The 25912-nt window shown below is 32.5% G+C and overlaps 1 protein-coding gene across 1 annotated transcript in view; it reads right to left on the bottom strand.

Annotated features, from left to right (window-relative positions):
- Positions 1–25912, bottom strand: part of LOC125074029 (limbic system-associated membrane protein-like) — a 147879-nt gene that overhangs the window by 5532 nt on the left and 116435 nt on the right. The window contains exons 3-8 of the mRNA XM_047685207.1: positions 5198–5299; positions 3910–4023; positions 2723–2831; positions 2078–2214; positions 1308–1423; positions 145–292 (exon numbers count right to left, since the gene is read on the bottom strand). Of these exons, the coding sequence (XP_047541163.1) occupies positions 145–292; positions 1308–1423; positions 2078–2214; positions 2723–2831; positions 3910–4023; positions 5198–5299 (726 nt within the window). The remainder of the gene's footprint in view (positions 1–144; positions 293–1307; positions 1424–2077; positions 2215–2722; positions 2832–3909; positions 4024–5197; positions 5300–25912) is intronic.

Below are 25912 nucleotides of genomic sequence, written 5' to 3'. Positions count from 1 at the left end.
TTGACGATTGTATGTGACGTATCAGAATTCAGAAAAATTATATTGGAAAGGTAAGATCGTGAGGTTACTTTTTTATTACCTACCGAAACTTAAGGTAAAATACAATTATCTTATCTAAAATAATATAAAAGTAAAAAAACTTACCTATCACTGTGATATAGACCTCAGCTTGATTCGAACCAACTCCATTGAAAGCATAACAGTAGTATTTGCCGGAATGCTCGCGCCTTGCGTTCTTGATAAAGACGGAGTTGACGGTGAACTCTCCATCCTTTTCTTCCAGACGCTTGTTCTGTAACGAGTAAAAGGGTAAAAATATATTTAGAAAAAAAATTAAGGTTTCTTTTTTTAATGTTTTAATCGAATTTTCTTATTATTATATTTGGACTTAGTTTGATACTGAAAAATTGTAATAATTATTATAATAGTAGAAATAATACCTAAATTTATTGTGTAATATATTGGAATTCTGGATATATAGTTATTTATTTATTTAATGCTTTCAAGATATAATTTTTTGTCTAAATAGTAATATGTTATAAAATAAGGTTTACGCATTGAGTTTCGTATAATCTTTTGTCAATTCAATTTTTCATAATCACATAAATAAAAAAAACAATTAATCTTTTTTTTTTAAATCACAAAATTACATTCCATTTGACAAGTCAGTATTGTTTATTTGTAATGTATATTTCCTATTTACGTTATAATTAATTACGCAATGAGGCGCCGCGTATCCTGTGGTCGGACTATGTTTCCTTGTCCGGGATAACTAGGTTGAAATGACATATCAGCCTGTCAATGCATCGAGTGATGTTTATTTGTTCAATAACGGAAGTTGCTCGTTGAACTTGACGTTGTTATAACAAATTTAGATGCAAATACATAAACAAACGATGTATGTGATCGCCTTAAAACTGTTTTTTTTTAAGTGAAAAATAATTAAAATTTTGTAGGTAATTTTTTAAATTGTCATTTTTTTATGGTAAAGGTGTCAAACGAGCAGGAGTCTCACATGATGGAAAGTGATTACCACCGTCCATGGACATCTCCAACAACATGGGGCATGCAGATGCATCGCTGGCCTTTGAGAAACGTGTACGCTCTTTTTTTGAAGAATTCCATGTCATATCGCTTTGGAAAAACAGCAGGCGAATACAGAAAATGCCTTAGAAATCGTACTGTTGTGGATTTTCTAGTTGGTTAGGTGGGTGACTATAAAATGTCAAACGAACATGTCCTACAGCTGAGTAATTACCTTCATTCCTCTCAATGTAAATTAAGTAATCGATACAAAGGAAACTTACCCCATTTTCACCATCTCTTGACCAAACAATTTGCGGAGGGGGTGATCCAGAGACCTCGCAAGTGAGCAGAAAATCGGTCCCTTCCGCGATTTGACCATCATCGCTTGCCGTAAACCCTTTAGAAGGAAACCAGTTATTAAATATTGAAACGAAAACTAAAATACTACCACTATGATGAACTATGGTCCTTGAAGATGTTATGTCCCTTATGCCTGTAGTTACATTGGCTCACTCGTCATTTAAATCGGAATACATCAATACCTTACAATACAATTGCCTTACCCTATCAAGGCCCTATCACCATGTTTTATTGTTACTCTACGGCTCACACCTTCGATCCCACAGTGCCTTAAGACGAAAGTCTTCAACCAGTGCGTCCTACCCGTCATGACATACGGAGCCAAAACGTGGACTCTCACGACAAGGCAGGTCCACCAGTTTAAATTCGCTCAGAGTGCTATGGATAGGGTTATACTCGGCGTTTCTCTGAGGGATCATCGACATAGCCCACCGGATTAGTAAGCTGAAGTGGCATTGGGCCGGCCATATTTGTCGCAGAACTGATAACCGTTGGGGAAAACGTGTTCTAGAGTGGAGACCGCGTCTCGGCAAACTTTGCGCAAGACGGCTGGCAGGAGCTGGATGCGAGTAGCCGAAGAGAGAACACAGTGGCGTGCAATTGGAGAGGCCAATGTCCAGCAGTGGACGAGTATGGACTGCTGATGATGATGACGGCCCCCTAACAGCTAATAGTAGTAATTAGTACTCACTGATAATTTTAGGCGGTTCGAATATAACTAAGGTGTGTTCAATGTTCGCACGGTTCATTTGCAATATGTCGCACTTGTAAGCGCCGCTGTCGTACATCTTGACATCTTTTATCAAGAGGTCAGTTGAATTCGCGGGGCTGAAAAATAAAATACAACACACTTAAATACAAAAAATGATATAAATGATAATATAATACAAATTTCCATCTCATTCTTTGTAATGATTAAATAAGAATTCCATTTGTAAAACAAATAATAATCTTGGAATTCGAACGTTGTGGAAATATTTATGCGTGATGTAGATGACGTATACTTGACACACGGTCGGGTTACTTGACTGGTCAATTGTGAGGGTCATATAACACTGGACAATCTCAATCTCATAATCAGATGGGACGTAAAAGCCGACACGATTGAAAAGAGATCAGGCGTAGGACCAACAGGATCTACGTACTTTCTTTCAATTGTTAACACTACCTACTTTCAGATTCCGGGTTGTTACTGAGAATTTATCGTTAGAAAAACCCAATATCTCTTAAATGGCCTAACCTGGGATTTTAATCCAGGAACTTGGGATATGTGGCATTATATCCAGTCACTAGACCAACGAATCCAATCAGAAATAGAAACATTATGGTAACTTACATCGAAAATCTATTCTCGATTCCGTAAGAAGTGAGATTTTGATCCAATGGCTTCTGCGTTCCTATGAAAAATTTGCCATCATTTCTCGTCCACTGTACAACGACACCGTCTGAAACAATTAATTCTTAAAATAACCTCAATTGAATTGGATTTTAATCATAAGAGTAAGGAACAACCCACAGTTGGACTGACTAAGGCCTCTCCTATTGAGTGTGTGAGGTTACTTACACACTCAAACCTCCGTCAAATGCTGTTTTGTGGATATAAATACACGTGAGAGGTTTCGCCCAACAGATGTAGGTTTCCTTAATATGTTTTCTTTCACCATCCAGTATGAGTTGAATCATAAACAAAAAATAATCACATGAAAATTTTTCACATGAAAAAATTCACTTTTAATTGGCAAAGTTTGAATCCACAATTTTCGCCTAAAAACCATGTACCACGTGATAAAAACAAGTTGTCATGTAATAAAAGTGTCGGGCAATTTTAATTTTAATGCTCGTTTCACATACTCGCTAAACACTTTAATTATCTTTGATAAACACGTCATGCTAGTCGTAAATATAGTCTCGCATTTGTGTTATAAATCATGTTGCGTCACAAGATGGCGTTGTTCCGGTGGCGCCAAAACAACTTCCGCCTAACGGTAACGAAGTGACAGACAGCGTGTCCACTTATTAGGTACGTAAATAAATTTATTATTAGAAATGACGATTTGTGACGATTGTTACATTTGATACGATAAATATGATATTATGACTATTAATAAATACGACTGTATTATTATTTTATATTGTAAACGTAAAACAAACGAAATTACCAATGTATTACTTTAATATTTATATCATTCTTTAGTAGAACTATCAATAGTGTATTCCAATGGCAGGAATACCTTAGATTTACATATTCTATGCATTTTCTAATAACTTTGCTATATTACAAACGATTCTTGATTAATATATATTTAATTAAAATACAAAACTTTACCACCTAAATACATATATGGATTATAATTTACTTTAATTTTTACACGTATCCATAACGAACCACACATTTATTTTAAATCTCGACCAATGATAGCGTGTCGTTTCAAGGTCAAGTTACTTTATGTAACCTTACTACTCATGCCATTGAAATTGACTAACGATAGTTTTTGTTTTGATATTGTACTGTACAAAACTTACCTGCTGGTGAAACTTTACACTCCAATCTTATATCTTTCCCAAGTGTAGCGTTGTAATTAGTTGGTTGAGTCAATATAATGGCATCTGTTTCTTCTTCTTCATCAGCGTCATTGCCTGGAATTATATAAAAATAATACATTAACAGCCCTTAAATATTCCACTACTGGGACCTTCTTTCTGTTACAAGAGAAGTTTAAGCTTATTACTCTAGCCAATCCAAGTTGTCCTGGTAAATAAACAAGAATCAGAGCAGCCGATTTTTGTATCCTCGCGATGTATTCTTTAGCCTCCATTTATGTGACCAGTTAAAAAAAAACTAGTATCAAAATTAAATTTGAACTATTGAACCTCTGTTAAGATCCAGGTGTTGTCAACTAGGTCATATAAGTTTGAAATATTAGGTTCATCTAAAAATCTGTAAGATGTCTTGATATATATGTATGTAATATAGATACTTTAAGAATTTAATAATACAACCTTCTAATAAGTTATGGCGGCACTTATGACCTCTTGACACTTTAACGGAGAAAGTTAAAATGTCGCATAAATATGATTTGTGCTTTTGTATTTTGATCAAACCATTGCGCTTGGTAGCTATCAAACGACTTTTCGTCAGCGTTGTGTTCATTAAACTTTATTACGTTCTCATGGTAGTTCAATGGATACAACCGGTTTGAAAAGATGATTCTTCCAAGAAGCAATTAGCAGTAAATTTATAAACTTAAGTTAATCGATAATTTTGCGCTGTGAACGCTTTACTTCAGTCTTTTAAAATAAATTTAATGCTGCGACGTGCAGAGCCGTTCAGGCTGTGTTTGTGTGTACGTGTGTATGTATGTGTGCAATCTTGTAATTCGATGCAGTTTTTATTAGTTTTTAACTAAACGAATGTGTTCAGTAATCTACAGGGTCATTAAGAAAGGAGCGAAGCAAGTTCGATGGAGAAATCTGATTTTAAGAATAGGTTAAATATCCTATACACAAATGGGAGTCATCGAAATAACTCCTTGATTTTATTAAGAGGATACATAGAAGAGCCATAAAAAGTTGGAGTCGATACGTTTAGTTAAAGGCAGTCATGGCGAAAGGCTGATGACAAAAATGTAGAAACACGTTAAAGAAGGAACTGCACTGATCCTAAATAAATGGAACAAGCTAATAATAATAGATACCCTTGAAAAGTCTACAAATGTTATAATACTATTGATGACTATATGATGCAATCAATCCTGAAGACCTTAATCTAGCAGCGTTTATTAATTGTTAGAGTTAACAATACTTAAAGTACCTTCAGCGTCGTTTTGTGCTTCATCGTCAGTCGCTTCATCAGCCAGCACGTCCTCGTAGTGAACATCGTCGACTTCACGACGATCCCTCGAGTGTCGGGCTTCTGTAAAAGAAATAACATTATATTAAATTTTGATTACATCTATACACTCAGTTTCTGGATCAAACACTATTATGCAGATGATTAAAAAAATTATGTATGTTTATACTGTCAAAATAACTGTTAAGTTTCTTGTCGGTCCTTACAATAAAATCTACATTACCGACATGTTTTCTCGTTTAAATATAATATGACGACATAAAACGGTTACAAGAGTATTTGAATTAAGAATATGTTCGATTTAGTTCCGTAAACAGAACAATACTACAAAACTTATATAATGTAGAAATAACATCGAGGAACCTCGACCATCACTTGTTTTACTTAAAGGCACTTGTATGCCTCTGTATCTTTATTAATCTGTTTACAATTCTAATTTACAACTGCTTAATTCTGTAGCTATTGTACAGATCTTTATAAGGACATTGAGGTAGAAGGCACTACCATAAACAGTCCCTGATATAATAGCACTTCTGTAATGCTTAAGCAAATACCTCAGGCTTGGAGGCGATTGGACCAAGTTATAACCTTACAATATTACGACTCGTCTTATTCCTTCCTTCCTAATGTTGAGTTACGCAAAAGATAAATACACAAGTACAGTATATATGTACATATCAGTTAGAGCTTATTTAATAAATGCATGGAATTCAATTCAAAGTTAAATTCATAAGGAAGTTTTTCCTATACATCTCGTAAGAGAAATTTATAAATGACGAGAAGTCCAGTTATTTGGTTTAAATTTAAGTCATATTGCAAATGCAATTTTAGTATTATAAATAAGTCTCCTTTGTGTATGATGCAGGTTGATATTAAGAGCGCCATTTACCCTCCTCGCCGCCTCGTCCCCAGTGAAGACTACCATTATTGGAACGAAGTTCTTTTACGCATCTTATAGTAGAGTGAAGTGGCAAAAGGAAAAAGACGTTATGTAGTTCCCTCTCATTCTTTTTCTCACTGTCTCTTTCTTTTATATACGGTACTAGAAAAATTGTTTTGACTCCCATGGGAATTTTAATCACATCTTTTTTATGATATACTTGGGTGCACGAGCATATGGGCCACCTGGTAAGTGGTCATTATGGCCCATAGACAATGTCGCTGTAAGTAATATTGACCATTCTTTAAATCGCCAATGCGCCACTGGTTTTGGGAGCTAAGATGTCCCTTATGCCTGAAGTTACACTGTCTCACTCACCCTTCACCCGGAACACAACAATACGAAGTACTACAGTTTGGCGGTTGAATATCTGATGAGTGGGTGATACCTACCCAGAAGGACTTGTACAAAGACCACCAAGAACTCTATCTCTTGTCATTTTATTATTCTCAAACATTGTTAATTTATTTTATTGTGTCTCTTATTTATTGCATAATATAAGGCGAAAGCGACTTCGATCCAAGCAGTTGTTCCACGACACCAACTTTTTTTCATGTTATTTGTCCTTGTGTACGATAACTGCAGTTATAACTTTTACGCCAAATAAAATATGATTATTAAAATGTCCAACACTTGCACCAAGCGCTAAGGCCAGCATGTCCGCTTGTCTTTCGAGCCGGTAATAATTCTAAAACTGTTCCTCGATTTGATGTTGATACTATATGTTTAGTTTTACCTTTTATAGATCAGCTTTGAATACCTTCAATGGTTCTGTTTACTAATATTATGTGTGGTTTATTGATGGTTTATTTTACCTTCGATAATAGTTTTTTTTAAGTTGTGTGCGATGGTGTTAGGTGTTAATTTGTAGTTCGTCTCGTTACTGTAGCTAGCTTTTAAAGCTAGAAGTTCTGACTTCAGTGTGTTGAGTTTTTTCTGATGAGATTTAATCAGTAGCTAGGAATATTGCAGTTTTTGGAAACCATGCCTCGGGAAGTGCGAAAATCTTGCGCTCCCACAAAACATCTTGGTCATCCCATTGGATTATGAGAATTAAACAGCAGAAAATAAATCTGTGTTTGTGTATTTTAATTTCCTGTGCAGTTGGCTTACTAATTTAACTTTAATATACGAGCTGCCCGACTTCTGCTGACCAACTTCGATTGACGACCTCCGTGGTCGAGTAGTGTGTACACAGGTTTTCATGGGTACGCCACTCCGAGGTCCCGGGCCAAGTCGATGTAGAAAAAGTTAATTAGTTTTCTATGTTGTCTTGGGTCTCGGTGTATGTGGTACCGTCGTTACTTCTGATTTTCCATAACACAAGTGCTTTAGCTACTTCCATTGGGATCAGAGTAATGTATGTGATGTTGTTCAATATTTATTTATTTATTTAATATATGTATTTACTTCCCGATCTCAGCGCTATCAACCGGGTCCAATTTAAACCATACGGAACCCACTCGAAATCAGTTCCACATATAGGAGAACTTCAGTAACACACACACGTACATAATATGTATATATAAAGATATACATAGCGTGATATTTAGATTCCTTTCAGAACAATTTCGGACTAATATTCTCAATAAAATAAATTACATCATGTGTAAAAAGTCGAAGAGAGTTCATCATTTGTTCCGACTCGAAGCTATTCAACTCAATCAGTATGCACGGTGTTACAGACAGACCGACACGCAGTCTTTCCTCGTCCATAATATAAAATGATTTATATTCACTGAGCTAACTCGTGAATAATACTAGTGCTCTATGGTGACTTCTTTCGAATTTGAAGTTAAGTAATCCTATATGATCAAGGACAATTTATTTAAATCAAAACACATCGAGTTTTTCTACTAAATGTGTTAATAATAAATAGTTAACATTGACAATGTCTGTATATCGTAAAGAATTAAATGTCACACTGAAAATATTTTCGAATTCAAACTTATTTTGAATTTTTTTTTTACCAGAATTCGATGTTTTATTGTATAAGGTAAAATATGATTATGACGTAAAAAAATCCTAATTTAATTTGAACATAGAATTGTATTTATAAACCTTTTTAGCAAGATTTTCAATATATTTGATTTTTATTTGATAATTGACTATATAAATAAAACGGATAGAAACTATTATTAATTGTTTACAGTTATTAAGTGCCTCCTTAATTATAATAATTGTTGTTAGGTCATCAGGTCCTAGTAAGATAATAACAAAATTATATATAATCGAGATAATTAGTTCTAATTGATGACTAACCAATAACCTTGAAAATATACATTAAAGATTATTACATAGTGTAATGTCACATAAATATCTATGTGTATAAGGGTTTTAAAGTTCGGAAAAACCAGTTATAACCGGTACGAAATATTTCAATCAATCAAAATTCTCTATACAAGTAAGATTTCGCAATTATTTTGGAGTTTAAAATTTTACTAGCTAAATTCCGTAGTTGATCTTTTATGACCAAAGAAATTCGTTTAAAAATTTATCATATTTCTAAATTCAAATTTAGAACATTCTTACAATGTCTTGTTTAAGTGACAGTTCTTCAATATGTTTGTTGGCGGATTGGCAGATTGGCCACCAATGATGGCCTGATGGTAAATAGACACTATTGGCTATATACATTGGCACTGTAACAAATATTTTACATGTTTTTAATCGCCAATGCATCACCAACATTAGGAACTAAGATATCTAAGTCCCTTGTGCCATTTGCTTGAATTATGATGTTACCTACCCAGACGAGCTATTACAAAGCCCAACTACCGAGTAAATCAATCTCGACCACACGTTTACGGGTCTGTTACTAACAGAACACCAAATGAAGAATCAGATTTTAAGAATTCAGTCAAAATAAATTGAGAATTTCATTTAAACAACTTCAAGAACAATTTTCTATAAAATCACTTAAAACATAATCAAAATGTGCTTAGTATAATGAAAAGTACGTCGCAACGTAATTTGGTTCATTGTAACTTGTATAAGGAAGTAAGCTAACGGGCGAAGCGGGTCGTTTCAATTAATTCTAATCAACGGACAGACAACATCTAAACATATATATATAAATATAATAGGTCATCCTATACTAGATTATCTGTTGGCTAGACCTTCATTGTGCTTAGATAAATACTAATTATGTAAAAGCAATTAAAAACACATTACGTCACTTTGACATTTTTGCTTAATGCTATAATATATTATCTGTGGTTTTTGTCTGTGGTTAACTTAATTATAAACACGAACCTTGAAGAGTCGTATGTATGAATGGATCGAATGCTATGTACTGAAGCAGGATTGATCGGTTTGAAGTATTACATGTAGGTGACACACATTAGATCTGCATGATGATGGAGTTAAGGAGACAACGGATTTTGATAGGTTATTAACTATTAGGAAGGTTTAGGATGGGGGTGGATTAACTGGTGTACGGTATATTTTAAATGTTGGTAAAGAGTAACTACTGAGTTTCTTGCAGGTCTACATTCCGAACCGTCGGTCACTTAATATACTTTCTAAGATGACAATTTAAAATTTGTAAACGTCTACTTGTATAAAGTATATTTTGATTTGGACGGTTCTAGAACTAACCACCGGGCCATCTCGGCTCTAGATGAAGCGTCGTTACTCAAATAATTATTGATTTGGTTCGGAAGCAGATGAATGACGTTTTCCTCACTCACAGAGCACACTCGTAAAAAAAGTTCTCAAAATCCTTTGTTGGCCCTGCCAGTGCTGCCCCCTATTCTTTTCATGTCATGTAGGCTGAAACACAGTGGTACTGGATTAAACGGTCGCTTTAATTAGCCAGATACAATAACCTTGATCCAGTTAGACTAGGACGCATGTAGGTCGTCTAGTATATTTAAAATGCTTAATTTATTAGTGCATTAAGTTAATGGACCCCACGATGCTTCGTTTAAGCACTTTTAAGCACGATAGAGGGAATATAATCATATATATGTTTATATATTAACACTTATAATAATAATAATGTGTTTTTTGTTTACGATACGTTACGTACATCGACGTAATTACATAAATGAGATACGGAATATTTTTTTACAGAAAAGCTATGGAACAGTCAGTCACAAAGAATGTTTGTTTGTTCGAGATTAGTTTTACAATATGATGTATGTTTGGTTTCTATAAATATTTATCTATAGTTTATCTATCTATCTATTTGACTAGAAGTAGAACTAAAACAGTTACTTAAAATCCATGAGAGCTTCATTATGAATACCAAAATTGATATTGTCGTTTTTTGTAAAGTATTAATAACGAAATATATTTTTAACCAGGAATCGAATTCATGTCCAGACGATGAAGAAATAAGGTCATAGTAAACGAAAACAATATTTTTTAAAGACATAGTTATAACATTTATTCTATTATGAACTTATTACTGAGGAAATAAAGTCTAAATTTCTTAAAACCAATATTTCGTAAGTTCACCCCTTGACTATATTTATATTTTTAGATGACTCACAGATGCAGCTGGTCAAATATTTCTTATTGGATATTATTGGAACGCACAGACGGTCATCAGATCAATATATACATATATATATATATATATATATATATAGTAGGTAAATACTGAAACATTCGCCTTATTTCAAAACCAATACTTTCATTTACTAACGAGAACTTAGACATAAGTCAACGGCATTCTTCCTAAGGTTCTACAAGATGCCGCAACTATTCAACAGTTGCGTCTCAATTTTATTCTCAAGAAAGGCTGACTGGCAACCTACAACGAAGTTAACCGTATCACAATATGATGGGTTGAACAGTCAGTCAAAGGTAATTCAAATTGTGTTCCAGAAATTTCGATAGCTTTGAAATTAAAACAAATACCAGTACATAGAAAATATCATCAGCATACGTAGCAACACATCAATAGCACAGACAATAAATCTATAGAGAATTGTTAAATTAGAGAAGAAAGGAAAACCTTAGTCAGAATGTACTTTTTCCGTTGCTTTGTTTAATCTTTTAAATAAAAGAGGATTATCAGCTAATTCGTCTTCTTTTCAAACTAATGACATCAATTAACGAAGATCATGGACTGTAGTCATTATCGTATAAAGAGCTAATGAGGCGACGATTGTGATTTCATGGACTCTTTGACTGTTCCCTGGGGAACAATTGCGAAGATATAACTCTTTGACTATGTCTTGAATTAAAAGCTTACGAATCACGATGAATTTTAAAGGACTTACAGAACGCTATATTAAGATATTTAAGACAGGCAGAAACTGAATATTAGATTAGATATTTAGATGTTGAAAAAGAGTAATTACTGACTTTCTTGCTGGTTCTTCTCGGTATAATCTACATTCCAAACCGGTAGTAGCTTTACTTTAAATAGTTTGTTAAATGACGATTCAAAAGTGCTTGTAAAAGCCTACTTGAATAAAGTATATTTTGATTTGATTTGATTTGAATATGTTTGAACTATATTTGGATCTTTAGAGGCTGTGTGACTTTAGATAATTGGAAATGTAGAATTATTACCTTATAGTATTACATTATGTGAAGTGATATATAAAATATATTATGTAAAATATGTTAGACTATTTTTCATTTAGACTTGTCTTCCAATCCTTCAATTCATCTTGTATAGTTGTTTCGTTTCATCGGGAACCGAAAAGGAAGTCCAACTCAAACATTACAAGCATGTTATTGAACTCATTTTATTTTTAAATTCGAGTGCTTTTAAACGTACTTATAACAATTTTAGATGACCATACGTTACTACTGGTTAGTGTTTGAATCTAAATTAAACCTTTAGCCTTATAATTTATACCTTTGTATAAAACATGAATAAAAAAAAATCTAATTATTCTAGAGAAGGATTGTGTTGATGTTCTTAATTAATATTATATGTAACTTAACTAATGATATCATTCGAGAGTTAGTTTCGTTTATTTGTTTATCTGTTACGCTTTTCGTCTTAACATTTAACCAATCATCATTTAATTTTGGATACAGGTTGTCAAGGATATAGAAAAGGACAGGTTACTACTACCTGCCTACTACTTAAATAGCAGGTCGACTCCACGTGTTCGATACCGCGGGGAAACTAGTTAAACATTACTTTACTTCCCAAGATATGGTATATATGGTATGAAGCGCTGACGATTAATCCCTAAAACGGAAGCAAAGCTTCGGACGACAACTAGAATAAGATAAATTTTAAACTCGATATTTTAACTTGAACATCCAAAAATAGTTAGAACTGATTTTAAACCAGAAATTGCTTGAAATTCAAGAACTGTTAAGATCCAGACGCAAGATGGTTTGAAAACATTATCAAAGTTGTGGAATCTGACTTGGAGGAACGAAACCTATACACGACACCAGGATATTCTCGCGTTATAAATTAGGTAAGCGAATGGTCCCATGGGCCAAATTCTCTGACATTTCACGACCGTGTTCAGCCTTTCCATGCAAAAAGTCTTTGGGATTGATTAAGTTGACGATATACCAATCGAAGTAGGTGTGTAGTATAATTCTATTGCTCATCTCTACCGTTAGCAATGAAAATTATATGACTTGTATACCTAAGCGGCTTAAGAAGCAATGTTTTGATAGCATTGAATGTTTTTCAAATGTTTATTCTAAGTTTCCGTGTGGTATAAGTGATAGGATGTTCAAAGTATATATAAAATATTTTTTTTTATAGTTTGTTTTACTGACGGTATTGTTTTTTTTTTTAAATAAGGAACACTATTGTTGATTCAGCACACATAGTTTAACATTGGAATACATGCGGTTTGCTAAGAATGTCTGTACTAGGAACCGTTTAATTTATTATTAAAAAACAAGGTTTATTAGTCATCAAATTGATATGTGTTTTATTACTATTATTATTAAATATATAAACGCGAAACAAACGTTCCAATGAACAGATATTCTTGATTGTGGTCATAATATTTATCTATATTTTCGGCTTCTTAAGCTAATCATGTCTGTGATCATAATTACATTACATACATTACATTAACATCCTGTAAATTTCTCACTGCTGGGCTAAGGCCTCCTCTTCCTTTGAGGAGAAGGTTAGGTGCGTATTCCACCACGCTGCTCCAATGCGGCTTGGTGGAATACACATGTGGCAGAATTTCGGTCAAAGTAGACACATGCAGGTTTCCTCACGATGTTTTCCTTCACCGCCGAGCACGAGATGAATTATAAATACAAATTAAACACATGAAAATTCAGTGGTGCTTGCCTAGGTTTGAGCCCGAAATCATCGGTTAAGATGCACGCATTCTAACCACTGGGCCATCTCGGCTCATAATTAGTCATAGATAATTTAATTTAAAGAATTTAATCGTAAACTTTGTATTGAGCAATAAAACAAAACGGAGTCATGATGTCATAAACTCCGACATTTTTCTTATAGAGATTAGAACATTGCTTTTAAAATTTAAGGCTGATATATTTTTTTAAGAAAATAGTCGTTTGTTTGATTGCTATCCATACACACCGGATGTGCAAGATATAATAATATGGGTAATAACCCATATAACAATTACACTGGCCCAGTCATCTATTAAACTAAAATAATATCTGGTATATAATCGTAATAGAAAATGCTATTTAGTATAGAATTTAAATCGCTTAAGCTTATGAACTTGTGCCATAGCCAATAATAACAAAACAGGTGGAATCTATGGTTTAACTACACGTTTGTTCGATATCCTCTTTAAACCAATTTTATACAAATAAACTGTTGCTATGATCTTGACACACATTCTCGTGGAGTACGTTTTAATGTTGCATTAACAGTACGATACGATACATTGTGTGTAAAAAATGATTGCAATATTTTGAAATGATTTATTATTTATGAAGCTTGTTTTTCCTCAAATAAACATACTTAAGTACTACACTATTTAATAGTTATATTGATTGAGAGTCAGAATTTGTGCTGAAATTAGATATTACGTATATTTCCGAAACATAAATTATTAATAATATACCTACATACATGACGTGTGGGCAAGTTTCCACACCACATAAAACATTGTTAACCGTTTAAAAAGATCGTAAATGTTAAAATTAGTAAAACGAACCGGATTTACGCGTTAATTTAGGTTAATTATTATAGTTTCAGCTAAGTCTTTAAAATGTAATAATGTTTTATTTATATCAGATATATACAATTCCGTCATCGGTTGCAAAGTCGGCTTCGATTACAATTTACAACATAATTTTCCAAAGAGTACACAATGTTTATTTTAAATAAACATTTAAAAATGTAATAATAATAAAAAAAAAACTAGTTATATTTTTTCTTGCAACATTGTTTAATGTCAAACGAGATTGACGTTTAAGTTTCGCGCGTAAAACTCTACAGACGTTCGCGAAAGTAATGAAACTCACATCACACGAATGACATCACATCTTTGAGAACGGATGTTATGATTATTTTTATTAAGCCGAGATGTTGAGATGACTCACGGGTTTTATGATTACTTTCCCGGAATTTTCTAATATGATAAGCAAAACTCTCATGACTATAAACCTTTAACCTTGCGAAAATTGTAATTAGTGAGAGGAACGCAAGTTTATACCTCTTCAAACGATTGAAATTATTTTAGTAACGATATCGCAATTTCGATGTGATTCATTCGAATCCTTACAGATTTTTTATTATAATTAAACCAATTATGTTTATTTTTTACTTTCATCTGCATCTAGTATCTGTGACTATTTGTATGCACACGTTTTTCGACTGTCGAACGTAGCTGTCACGCACACAAATATAATAAAGATGGCTCCTTTGCTTTAGTTCTTTTGCACGACACTGTAGATATAAAAATAAAATTTAAGCTATATACTTAAGGATTAATGGACTCTGACCTTGAAAAATTGCAAATTTCAGTATTTTTTCATGGAAGAGTTATTAAAACTATTTCCATTAGTGTAATTTGCCTTAAGATGGTCATATGCCCTTTGCTACAATTCATGACAAATAGTATATTTAAGTAGGGAGATAATTTTAGCGTCTTATATCGAATAGTAGTTTAAAAATCAGATGTTGAAATGATACATTGAAATGACAAAATGCATTACAATTATAGTATTATATGTATAAAACTCATGTCAATTTATTGAAATACATTTAAATACTTATAACAATTATAAATATCATAAAAAAACAGTAAGCAGGCTAAAAGTCTCGATTCAAAACTCGATACTTCTATTCGATTGCACAAGAGGTTAGATTAATTGTTAGATTTTACTTGATTGTTAAGAAACACATCGCGTTTTATTAAAGCTGTGAGATTATGAAGTCATTAGGGTGTTTCTCGTAAGATCGTTTAAGATTCTTATCATCTTAATAATAGTTATTACCGCCTATGCGTTTTGTTTATTTCGACATTCGTATAAATTCACACAAAATAATGTTTAACATAAAAATGAGGATGAGAATGAATTACAGTGCGTGTAAATCAAAAAAGTTTTTATATTAAATATGCAACGTTGCAATCAAATTAAACGTTCGAATTTTAATCTTATCGCGTCTAAGAACTTCTTAATCAAAAACTTACGAGTAATGTTATAGAAGACGACCTTCGTGGTCGAGTAGTGTGTACACAGGTTTTCATGGGTACGCCACTCCGAGGTCCCGGGTTCGATTCCCGGCCGAGTCGATGTAGAAAAAGTTCATTAGTTTTCTATGTTGTCTTGGGTCTGGGTGTTTGTGGAACCGTCGTTACTTCTGATTTTCCATAACAAAAGAGCTTTAGCTCCTTTCACTTCTAACAAGAGTTTTGAAATCAATATTTACGCTATGAAAATAGACAAAACTAATCCCTTACAGTCCACTGATTTTTTTACGTTAACATTAAGGTTCTCTGGACGTTTTTTTTATATCATTGGTGGGCAAATGAGCCACAAAATGGTAATAGATCGTCAATGTCTATAGACGTCAGCGCTGTAAGAAATTTCTTACTAAGATTGCCCATGTGCTTGTAGTTGCACTGGCTCAAACATTCCTACCGGAATACAACAATACTTGGTATTACAGCTTCATCACCATCATCCTCCTGCCCTTATCCCAATTTTATTTGGGGTCAGCGCAGCTTGTCTTTCTGACGTCATCATACACGTAACATTCTTTCCAGCCATATCGTCTTTCACACAATCCAACCATCGTTTCTTTGGTCGTCCCCTTCCTCTATATCTATCCAAGTCCATGCTCCAGACCTTCCCCACAACATGGTCCTCATTAATCCGCATGACATGCCTATACCATGACAGCCTTCCACAAAACTTCATCCTTTTGTTATTACTTTTTGGCAGTAGATTATATGAAGACTGGACGATAACCAGCCTCGCATAAAGCTCCACCTCCGAGTAAACCCAACAGTCTCTAGACTGTTACAGTTATAATTAGTTCAATGAACATAAAAACATAATTATATACCACATAGATTCAAAATAAGTATACTGAATTTTAAGATTGTATACATAATTCATCACGCGCGTAAACTACAATAGACCTTAAAATAAAATTAAAAAAAAAAACAAACATATCTCGTTTACAATTGGCAAGAATTGTAATGAAACGTGTATTATGTAAATATAATTTCACATATGAATAAAAACTGCGATACGAATACTGATCGCGATATTATTCAAATACAAGTCCATATGTTTTTACAAGAAATCCATGTAATATCGTTACTTTAAACTGACTGACTTACTGGTATTACAATAAATTCAACGTTTCGTATTAAACAAATAAAACATACTGACAGATCGATAAGCTACGTACATGTGCTGTGAATCATTGGTCTAATGTTATTATTAAAAAAAAAAACTTTGTACGATCGAATTTTAAAATAGATTATTTAAGCTTTACTCGATCTACAATTATGGATATTGCGATGACATTGAGATTGATTATTTAATGTTAAACTAAAGGAAATAGCAAATATCTTTGTATATACGAAACAGCGGAAATTAAAAAGTGATGGTAATTTTTTTATAATTATAATCATCTTGATGTTTTGTCACGCGGCATAGAATATGGACATAAAATTGTATGTATTTTATTCCATTATATTTATCATGAATTTTTAGTTGTGGCAACGTGAAAGTTTATTATGCCAATGTCATATGCAATAAGAACTGGCGTGTTGATAGCTGTCACGTTGACTCAAGCTTATTTTTTCCTATTTATGGCAAAAGTATTAAACCATGCAGCCACACCTAATGTTTATTATAATTGAGTACATTAATTTATAAAATTAGTTACATATAATTTCTAATTGATATACATAAAGGTCCAATAAAGCTTATAAAAAAAATGATAGACGTAATAAAAGGGAGCTATGCCTATAAGTTTTGTTCGATGTAAAAATTGCGCGCCAAAACAGAAGTGTCGAATGACGATGTTGTCATACCATAAATTTTAGTTCCCAATAAAATTTCATTTGTATCGTGAGCTTAGTATAATTTTATCATTCTTCCCACACCCTGCCCCAATAAACGCGAAAGTATAATAAATCTCTCATTTAGGTTATTCTTGCTTTGGGAATTATGTACTATTATGAATTCGTCTGATATTTTGTCATAGATAATAAACATTAAGAACGAATGGTCTGAACTTTAGATGTCAATGTAACATTATGCTGTTTAAATGTAAAATTTTAATAAAAAAAAATGTTATGATGAACAGAACTTCTCGTCGCCAAAAAAAACAGTTTATTTTAGATATCTAAGCGTATCACTCTAATATTACAAAGGGATATATTGCACTTAAGATCATCATCCTTGAAATCCTACCCTCACTGCATCCCAACAAGATAAACTTCACACAAACTGAGCCGGACACGTTTTCCCATAAAACTTTATAAGTTGCCTTCAAATGCTATTATATTCTATAAATATAAAACATGTGAATTAATTACCCACAAAAACCACGATGAAGCTTAGAAATTTCCAGAAGATATTATATTGAGTAATGGCAAACATTATTGGTTAGTAATTATTTTTAATAAAGTTTTATAGTACGCAGTCTTATTAATATATCAAATCTATCAGACATTCCGTGATTAACGATCGCTGAACATTTTCCTCGCTCAAAGCATATGGCTCGCTTTTAGCTTTTATTGCTACCTTGTTGGGAGATAATTATAGATTTTATTGCTACCTTCGCCCCTTAAACGATTTATTTTCTTTTAACTGTTCTATTAAAATAATACTGTAAGTACATTTTTGGGAAGTAAAGCGTTTCTGTATATGGCAACATTTGTGAATCATTGACGTTTATGCTCAGCGTCATTCAATTTTCAAAGACGATCGGCAAATTTATATGTATTCATGCGTGCTAATCGTGAACATTTTTTTTCTGTGGCAGGCCCTTGTGCAGATCATCATTGGGTACCATCTACCTACTCATAAGATATTTTACTAAACAGCAATACTTTGTGTGGCTATGAATTTTGAATGGTGAACAAGGCAGTGTTGTTATAGAATTAAGAATCAAGAATCAATCACATTGACTGTATTACGAGTGGTTTATTTTTACACTAAGGTGGTCCATTTGCCTTTGTTATAATATAAAAAATGAATAAAAATTCCTAATAGAATACGTACTAAGTGATTTAATTTGATGAAACCAGTACTGATTGAAGGTGGATCGCCTTCATTTAGTCATACCTTTATGACGTAATATATTTTTTTACCAGGTTTTTTTTTTTTTTAATAAATAACTCAAAATACTTTTCACTATTTGTAACACACTACAAACAATCTATTCTTTATTTCTAAGGTCTAAAATCAAACCTCTCATCCCCAATCTATAGACCTAAACAAGTCAACCTCTTTGCGCGAAGGTATGACTCTACTTTACGAAGTACGAATAAACATTCAATTTAAGTACTGCATTATGTTTTAGAATTATACGATCGATTGTAATGAATATTTCACGCTGATACACTTGAAAGTTCGAAGATCAACAAACAGACAGTTTATAATCTTATATACAGACTAATACTGGAACTTACATTACTCATATTTGATATTTAAAGAAATTCAAGCGCGAAACGACGATTATTTTCGTTAATACGTCGAAAAAACTTATCACTTTAATAATTAGTGACGTATTTACAAGTAAAACAAAACACTACCGGTAATTCGTATTCGCTTTTAATTGGTATTCGCTTTGTTGCTTTACTAATCAGAGATAATTTATTATCATCGCATCAAAAAATCACCGTAATTCGATTGTCAATATTTTCAACATTAAATACGTAGTGAGTTCATACGGAATAACAGATTAAAGGTTATATAAAATAGGATCAACAATTAAACACTACCCGGATAGAGGATAAGACCTCTAATTACTATTTACTTTAATTACCCTAATCATATAACTAATAATTACAAACGCAACAGTGATTAAGTTCAACCGATTATCATGATATTTTTTAAGAATTCCATTTTTAAAATTATTTAAAACCGTTAAATCTAATCAGATGTCGTCATTCCACGAAATAGGTTTGACGAAAAAGTTTTTATTCGATACATGCATATAAATTATCTTTATGTTTATAGATTAGCAAGTTCTCTGTAACAAGGAGAGAAAACAAACGACTACAATGCCATTACCGTTATTGTCCTATAAATAACATGACATCATACGTTAAGCCTAGGTCACACTTGTTGGGGAAAGCAGATTGTCTATTTAAAGTAAGACGCGATTTTTAATGCTTTTGCCTGTATTTTTTAGATATTATAAATTAAATAACTCGTAATATTATTACTATTTTTAGTGTTTCGTCACCTATTTTCTCTCAATCTCAGTTATTAATTAGATAAGAAAATACAATGATATAATTTAATTTTCGCAAAATAAGTAACTAAAAAAATAATAATAGAAAATTAGGACGCATTTAAAATATAAGTCAAAATGTTGCCAGACTATAAAATGCGTTCTAAAAATCAATTAATAAAGGATCTAATATAAAAAAATTAAAAAGATTAAAAAAAAGTACTTAAGTGTGTTCACGACACGTGTAGTATTTTTCCATACAATCCAGGTCATGGATTATGTGCTTATGGGGTGGAAAGCTTTTATTTGCAATGGTCTGTGGGTGGTTTAATCTGCATTTTCTACGTATATCGGACGTGGGTGACATTGAAGTATAACGTTGCTAGATATAAAAATAAGTATATAAAATTATCGTGAAAATTGTTTTCTTTTTTTTATCAAATGAAATGGATTGACGTCATACGTCGACCATGGGATTCAACTGTCAAATTGTATTTGGAATGTAATCATGACAGTTCTATCGAAATTTTCTTAAGTATATCTTTTGACTAAATATTTTAGTATTTTTAATAGTCATTTTACAAATAGTATAAAGCTACCATCGGCTTGAAAAGTTGATTAAATCGAGAAGAAGAACAGTAGTTCTTTCCACCATTTTAATTAAGGTAAAGTACAGTCAAATTTATATATATTCTGCATAGAAAAAAAAAATGCTACGTCAATGCTTTTTTTAAACATTAAACTATAAACCTAAGCTTTTCAAAAACAAACCGGATAAAACTAGTTACATAAAAAAAGTGTTGTAACTTAACCTTAATTTAGTAGTGTTTTAAAATTTCACGATTCGATAATTAGGTCACATGTGGGTTAAGAACTTAAGTTGCTCTCAGCGAGAATCGATCCAGCTGCATTTGTGAGACATCTTAATTATATTTACGATCCGTTTCAAAACCACACTCCATCGATATAGTACTTTTAATAATATAATATATTCTTATATATCGTCAGTTGAAGTATAGTGAACACTTTAAGGCTCATTTTAGAATTTAACCACTTTGGCGCTTATGCTTTTCTTCTTTTACATCCAATGGGTTTTGTAAAAAACTTTGCTGCCAATATAGCGTTTAAATAAACATACTTTTTCAATGCTGAATGTATACATTTATTACACTAACGTACATTTAACAAAAAATATCTATATAAACAAAATAGGTAATATACGAAATTTATAATGTCGTAATTGAGTCTATCCCTACGTCTAACGTCGGAATAAATTATTAAAAATAAATTGTTATAAAACCTCTTTTCGATGTAAAGATATCGCATCGTAAGTATTCCCGCCAATTTTGAATTGTCAAGAATTTAATGAGTTTCAAACTCATGAAGAGATCGGAGATAAGGTTACGTATTCCAATCATACACAGTCTAGGTCATGCGCAGCGTGACTAAGGCTATCTAGACTCATATAGGCAGAACTAGGATGTAGACTTTGAACGTATTATGTAGCCGTGAAATACATTTAGAATATATTTTCTTATGAATGAGGAGTCGTTTGTTTTATAATACCTACATGAAAAAAAGCAAAACTATGTAACAAAATATCTCAGTTTCAATACTGCCCAAAAGCAAAATCTAATAACTTTTGGTAATTGAGGTTGTATTTTTAGGGTAAACACCATATTTTTATAATTATAATTGTAACTAAAACGTATTGTCTTAAATATACATATAACCTTTAATATGTACAAATTTTCGTTCATTAATTTTAAAAAGGTTTTTTGATTACACATTAGAATTGAGCCAATTTCTTACAATAAACAATATTTTTCAAATTTTGAGTTATGTCAATGTTTTACTAAGAAATGCAGAAAACGAATACCAAAATTGTAGCGGTCGAGAAGGTATTACTACGTAACGTAATTGCAGTTTCACTCTTATTAAATAAGCAGTATTGACGTGACAATTGTCAATGTCATTGGATATGATACGACTTACGAGTGTCGATGGAGAGCGAGTTCAAATCTGGGTTTAATTTACGTCCGTATTTTTTTTTTTTAATGTTATAGGGGGCAAACGCGCAGGAGTCTCACCAGATGGAAAGTGATTACCACCGCCCATGGACATCTGCAACATCAGGGGGGTTGCAGGTGCGTTGCCGGCCTTTTAGGAAGGAGTACGCTCTTTTTTTGAAGGTTTGAGTTGCAATTTTATAGAAGTTTCACTTCGAAGTAATGCGTGCACATATATATACAATTAATTCATACAACCTTATATAACAGGTATTTATATATTAAAATTCAAGACCGACATTGTCAGTCAGTATCAAGCGTAACTTCTTATTGCAAATTGATGCGTTATTTTACAATTGTGATTGACGTATTTCCGTTGCGTTTTGCATTCCAAAACAAATGAACTAGGAAACCTAGGCGTTTATCTTTTTAAATGTTTCCTAGGTAGATAGTTCAAGATCTTATGTAGGTATTAGATGATAAACGCGGATGTTAGTCAAAAGTTTTATAACATGTTTCGAACGTGTCAGAAAGCGACCTAATAATTACCAAGGCGACTATTCTTCATGTCAGAATGTAGAGTCTACCATCAACTCCTACAATGAAGTAACTCATTGTTAATCTTATTGCCAAATTAAATATATAGTCATATGTAAATACAGTTTATAAGTCACTTATTTTCTGTAAATTATATTCTACATTATGTAGTAAGTTGGATCAATTAATATTTTATTAACGAAATATTTAAATTTATTACTCGGTAAAGTTTAGTATCTAATTTGTCTTATTATGAGATACAAGATGTGCCGCGGCTTCGCCTGCGTTGTATTCACTTTGTGAGTATAAGGATATATATTATACTTTTCGGTTTATTCTTAAGCATACTTATGTCTTTGGTTTTAAGTGTTCGAATTATGCGTTGTGTTAACAGCATTGGTATAGTTGCGGACTGAAATTCAGCTACTTCACGTCCACGACGTTAACACCAGCTTCAATCAAAAATCAAAATATTCTTTATAAAAAAATTTAATTTTTTAAGATAATTTTTTGACCTTCTTTTTACTGCTTGGTAAATAAACCGATTTATTATTATTATTGTATGTACATACATACGCGTACGAGTCAGTGGCGTAGCTATCGTAGGGCCAGGTGGTGCAGTGCACCAGGGCCCCTGAGGTCTGGGGGCCCTCTAACCTAAGCTATGAAAAGAGCTTTGAATAGAGATGAAGTATGGATTTAACTTACTAATTATATGTACAACTCACTGTGTCCTGTATCCCATTCTTATTACTGTCTATAATTTTGAATGCCAATATACGTTAAAGAGGGGGCGAGAGCCCGATTCTTTTTCTATGCACCGGGGCCCTTACCCACCTAACTACGCCACTGGTACGAGTATAAACCCGGTCGGTAAAGCTCTACGCTTTATCTCCTGGCTTGTGTTACGTATACAATTATTACAAGCTGAAATTTTATTATTACTGAAATAAAACACAATCTGTGTTATTCCTGACTAAATAAGCATTTTAATGGTGAAAGAATGATCTAAATCAAAATCTGTTCAATAGTTTAAGAGTTTATCACTTACAAATAACATAAAAATTCCTCATAATATTATACTTAGTATTAGTTCAGAAATATATAATTATAGAAAATGTGCCCCAAAAAATTAAAGTTAACACCGAAAGTGTATTCGTTCCAATATTATTCGAAATGTGTCGCAGCGAGGCTTATTTCCACGATGTCGTTACGAATCTCAAATCTTGTATCTGATGCACTTTTATTCAAACAATTTAACTTTAATACTGACGCGTGACAGCGTGAAGTGCGTTCGTGCTGGTTCAATTTAAAAGCGTTGATACATTTTTTTTTTAAATATTGATCGTGGACTGATTACATTCAGTCCAATTTATTTGTATGTAAACTTGTTGGTTATATTTGTTATTTAAATTAATAAATTATAGTTACAATCCAGGACGAGATGGTCCAATGGATTGATCATGTTAATCTTTACCAAAGATTGAGGGTTCACACACAGACAAATATTAATAAATTTTCAAATTTTAATTTGAAATTAATTGTGAGAAAACCTGCATGTATTGGATGAATTTGTCTGGTGTGCAGCCACTAATCCGCATTGGAGCAGCGTGTTGGAATAAATTTCAAACGTTCTCTTAAAACCGAACAGATCTTAGCCCAGCAGCTGGACCTAGGTTACAAATAAATATGTACCTATATATATATATATTCAGTACGAAATAAAGGGAACGATTTCCTGTTGCTTGTACGTCACCATACGGGCGGTTGACCCGCTTAGGATTAATGCGCTTAAACGAGTTAACCTCTTACGATACCTACGGGTTTGATTGTACTCGTATAGTTCTATTCTTCTATAAATATTTATACCAAGCCTCGTAAAGCCGAAGAATCGTTATGTGATGGCACATACATATTTATTTCAAAATCCTGAGACGTTTCGTACTGTTACATTCGGTATTTCTCACTAATGTAACGTTCGAATCTGAACTGTTACAATACGGGCAAATGCTTCTGGTTAGGGACCGTACTTATTCAGCGGATTTGTTATATGTCACTAGTGGGTAAAGGATAGAATAACAAGATAAATATATTGATTCTATGAACGAAACTACCACTAGAACTTTTAAGCTGAGCTTAAACTTTATTTATTAATTTTCTCCGCTTATAAATGATTGCATGAGCCGTTACTGTTGCCGTACCATTGAAAATCAGCGTTGGGTTTTGGAAACCAACTTGGAAGCTGAATGGTACAACTATTTGGGTCACGATTGTAGTCATTGCTTCTTAAAACGTATTTATCTTTTTTGGTTTTTGTGTAAATTAAGTAGATTGTATACTTTGTCTACTTTTTATCCTAAATAAACTTTAATGAACTGTAATTTTTTTCTTCTTCTGACCGTGACAACGACTTTTTTTACAGAAATTAATTTTAAATAAAAGCATGTTAAAACAATATCATATATATATATATATGATATAACAAATAAATCGGATGAATCAAATGAAGAACTATGTATTTTTCAATTAAATCTTTGTTAATATTAATATTTTCCTGTTCGAAGGTTCGACCGCTTACAACTTGGACTCAGGACGATATTATGTCGACTCATGCAGTAAGCGTGTTCCTCAATTGCCTCTCATCATCTTATATGACTACGTTATTGAGGAGTTATCTTCCACTTGGAGCTGGATTATATGACATTTATTTACTAAACATTTTTACGTTTGAAAAACTATTATTCTCAATATAAATAATTGGATCGAAAATAAATCATATATATTTTTGTATTTTTTGATATAAGGTGGATCGGCAATTGGGAAAATTGATGGTAAGTGGTCACCACCACCTAGAGTAATTCGCGATGTAATATAAAACATTCCTTAAAACGCCAGTGTGCTATTTACTCGAGAACTAAGATGTTACGTCCCTTGTGCATGTACACTAGCTCACTCACCTTTCAAGCCAGAACAGAGCAATAAGCATTGCTGATTGACGGTAGAATATATGATCAGTTGACGGTACCTACCTCGATGCACAGACCTACCCACCAAATAAATCATTGCCACATTAATATCAATTAACAATATTACATATATCACAGGTTCAGAATTTATATTATCACGAAGTGAATAGGCAAAAAGCACTCAATTAAATAACATATTTATGGTAATTATACACTTTCATTTATAATATATGCTGAATGAAAAGAAAAAACATATTACCTAACGCTTTTTATCACTTATATGATCTTGTATCGTAAAAGTTTTAATGTTGTTTGCTTAGCATATCAAGTAGGCTGTATAGTTAGAGCCTTAACGTCTATAGTTCCAATAATAAAACAGATGATTTGTAATAAATAAATTTAAAAAAGTTTTTT

Source organism: Vanessa atalanta, chromosome 26 (genome assembly GCF_905147765.1).
Source record: "Vanessa atalanta chromosome 26, ilVanAtal1.2, whole genome shotgun sequence".
In the NCBI taxonomy this organism is placed as follows: domain Eukaryota; kingdom Metazoa; phylum Arthropoda; class Insecta; order Lepidoptera; family Nymphalidae; genus Vanessa; species Vanessa atalanta.
The sequence above is the reverse complement of the archived record's forward strand: the minus strand, read 5'-3'. Positions and strand labels throughout refer to the sequence as shown.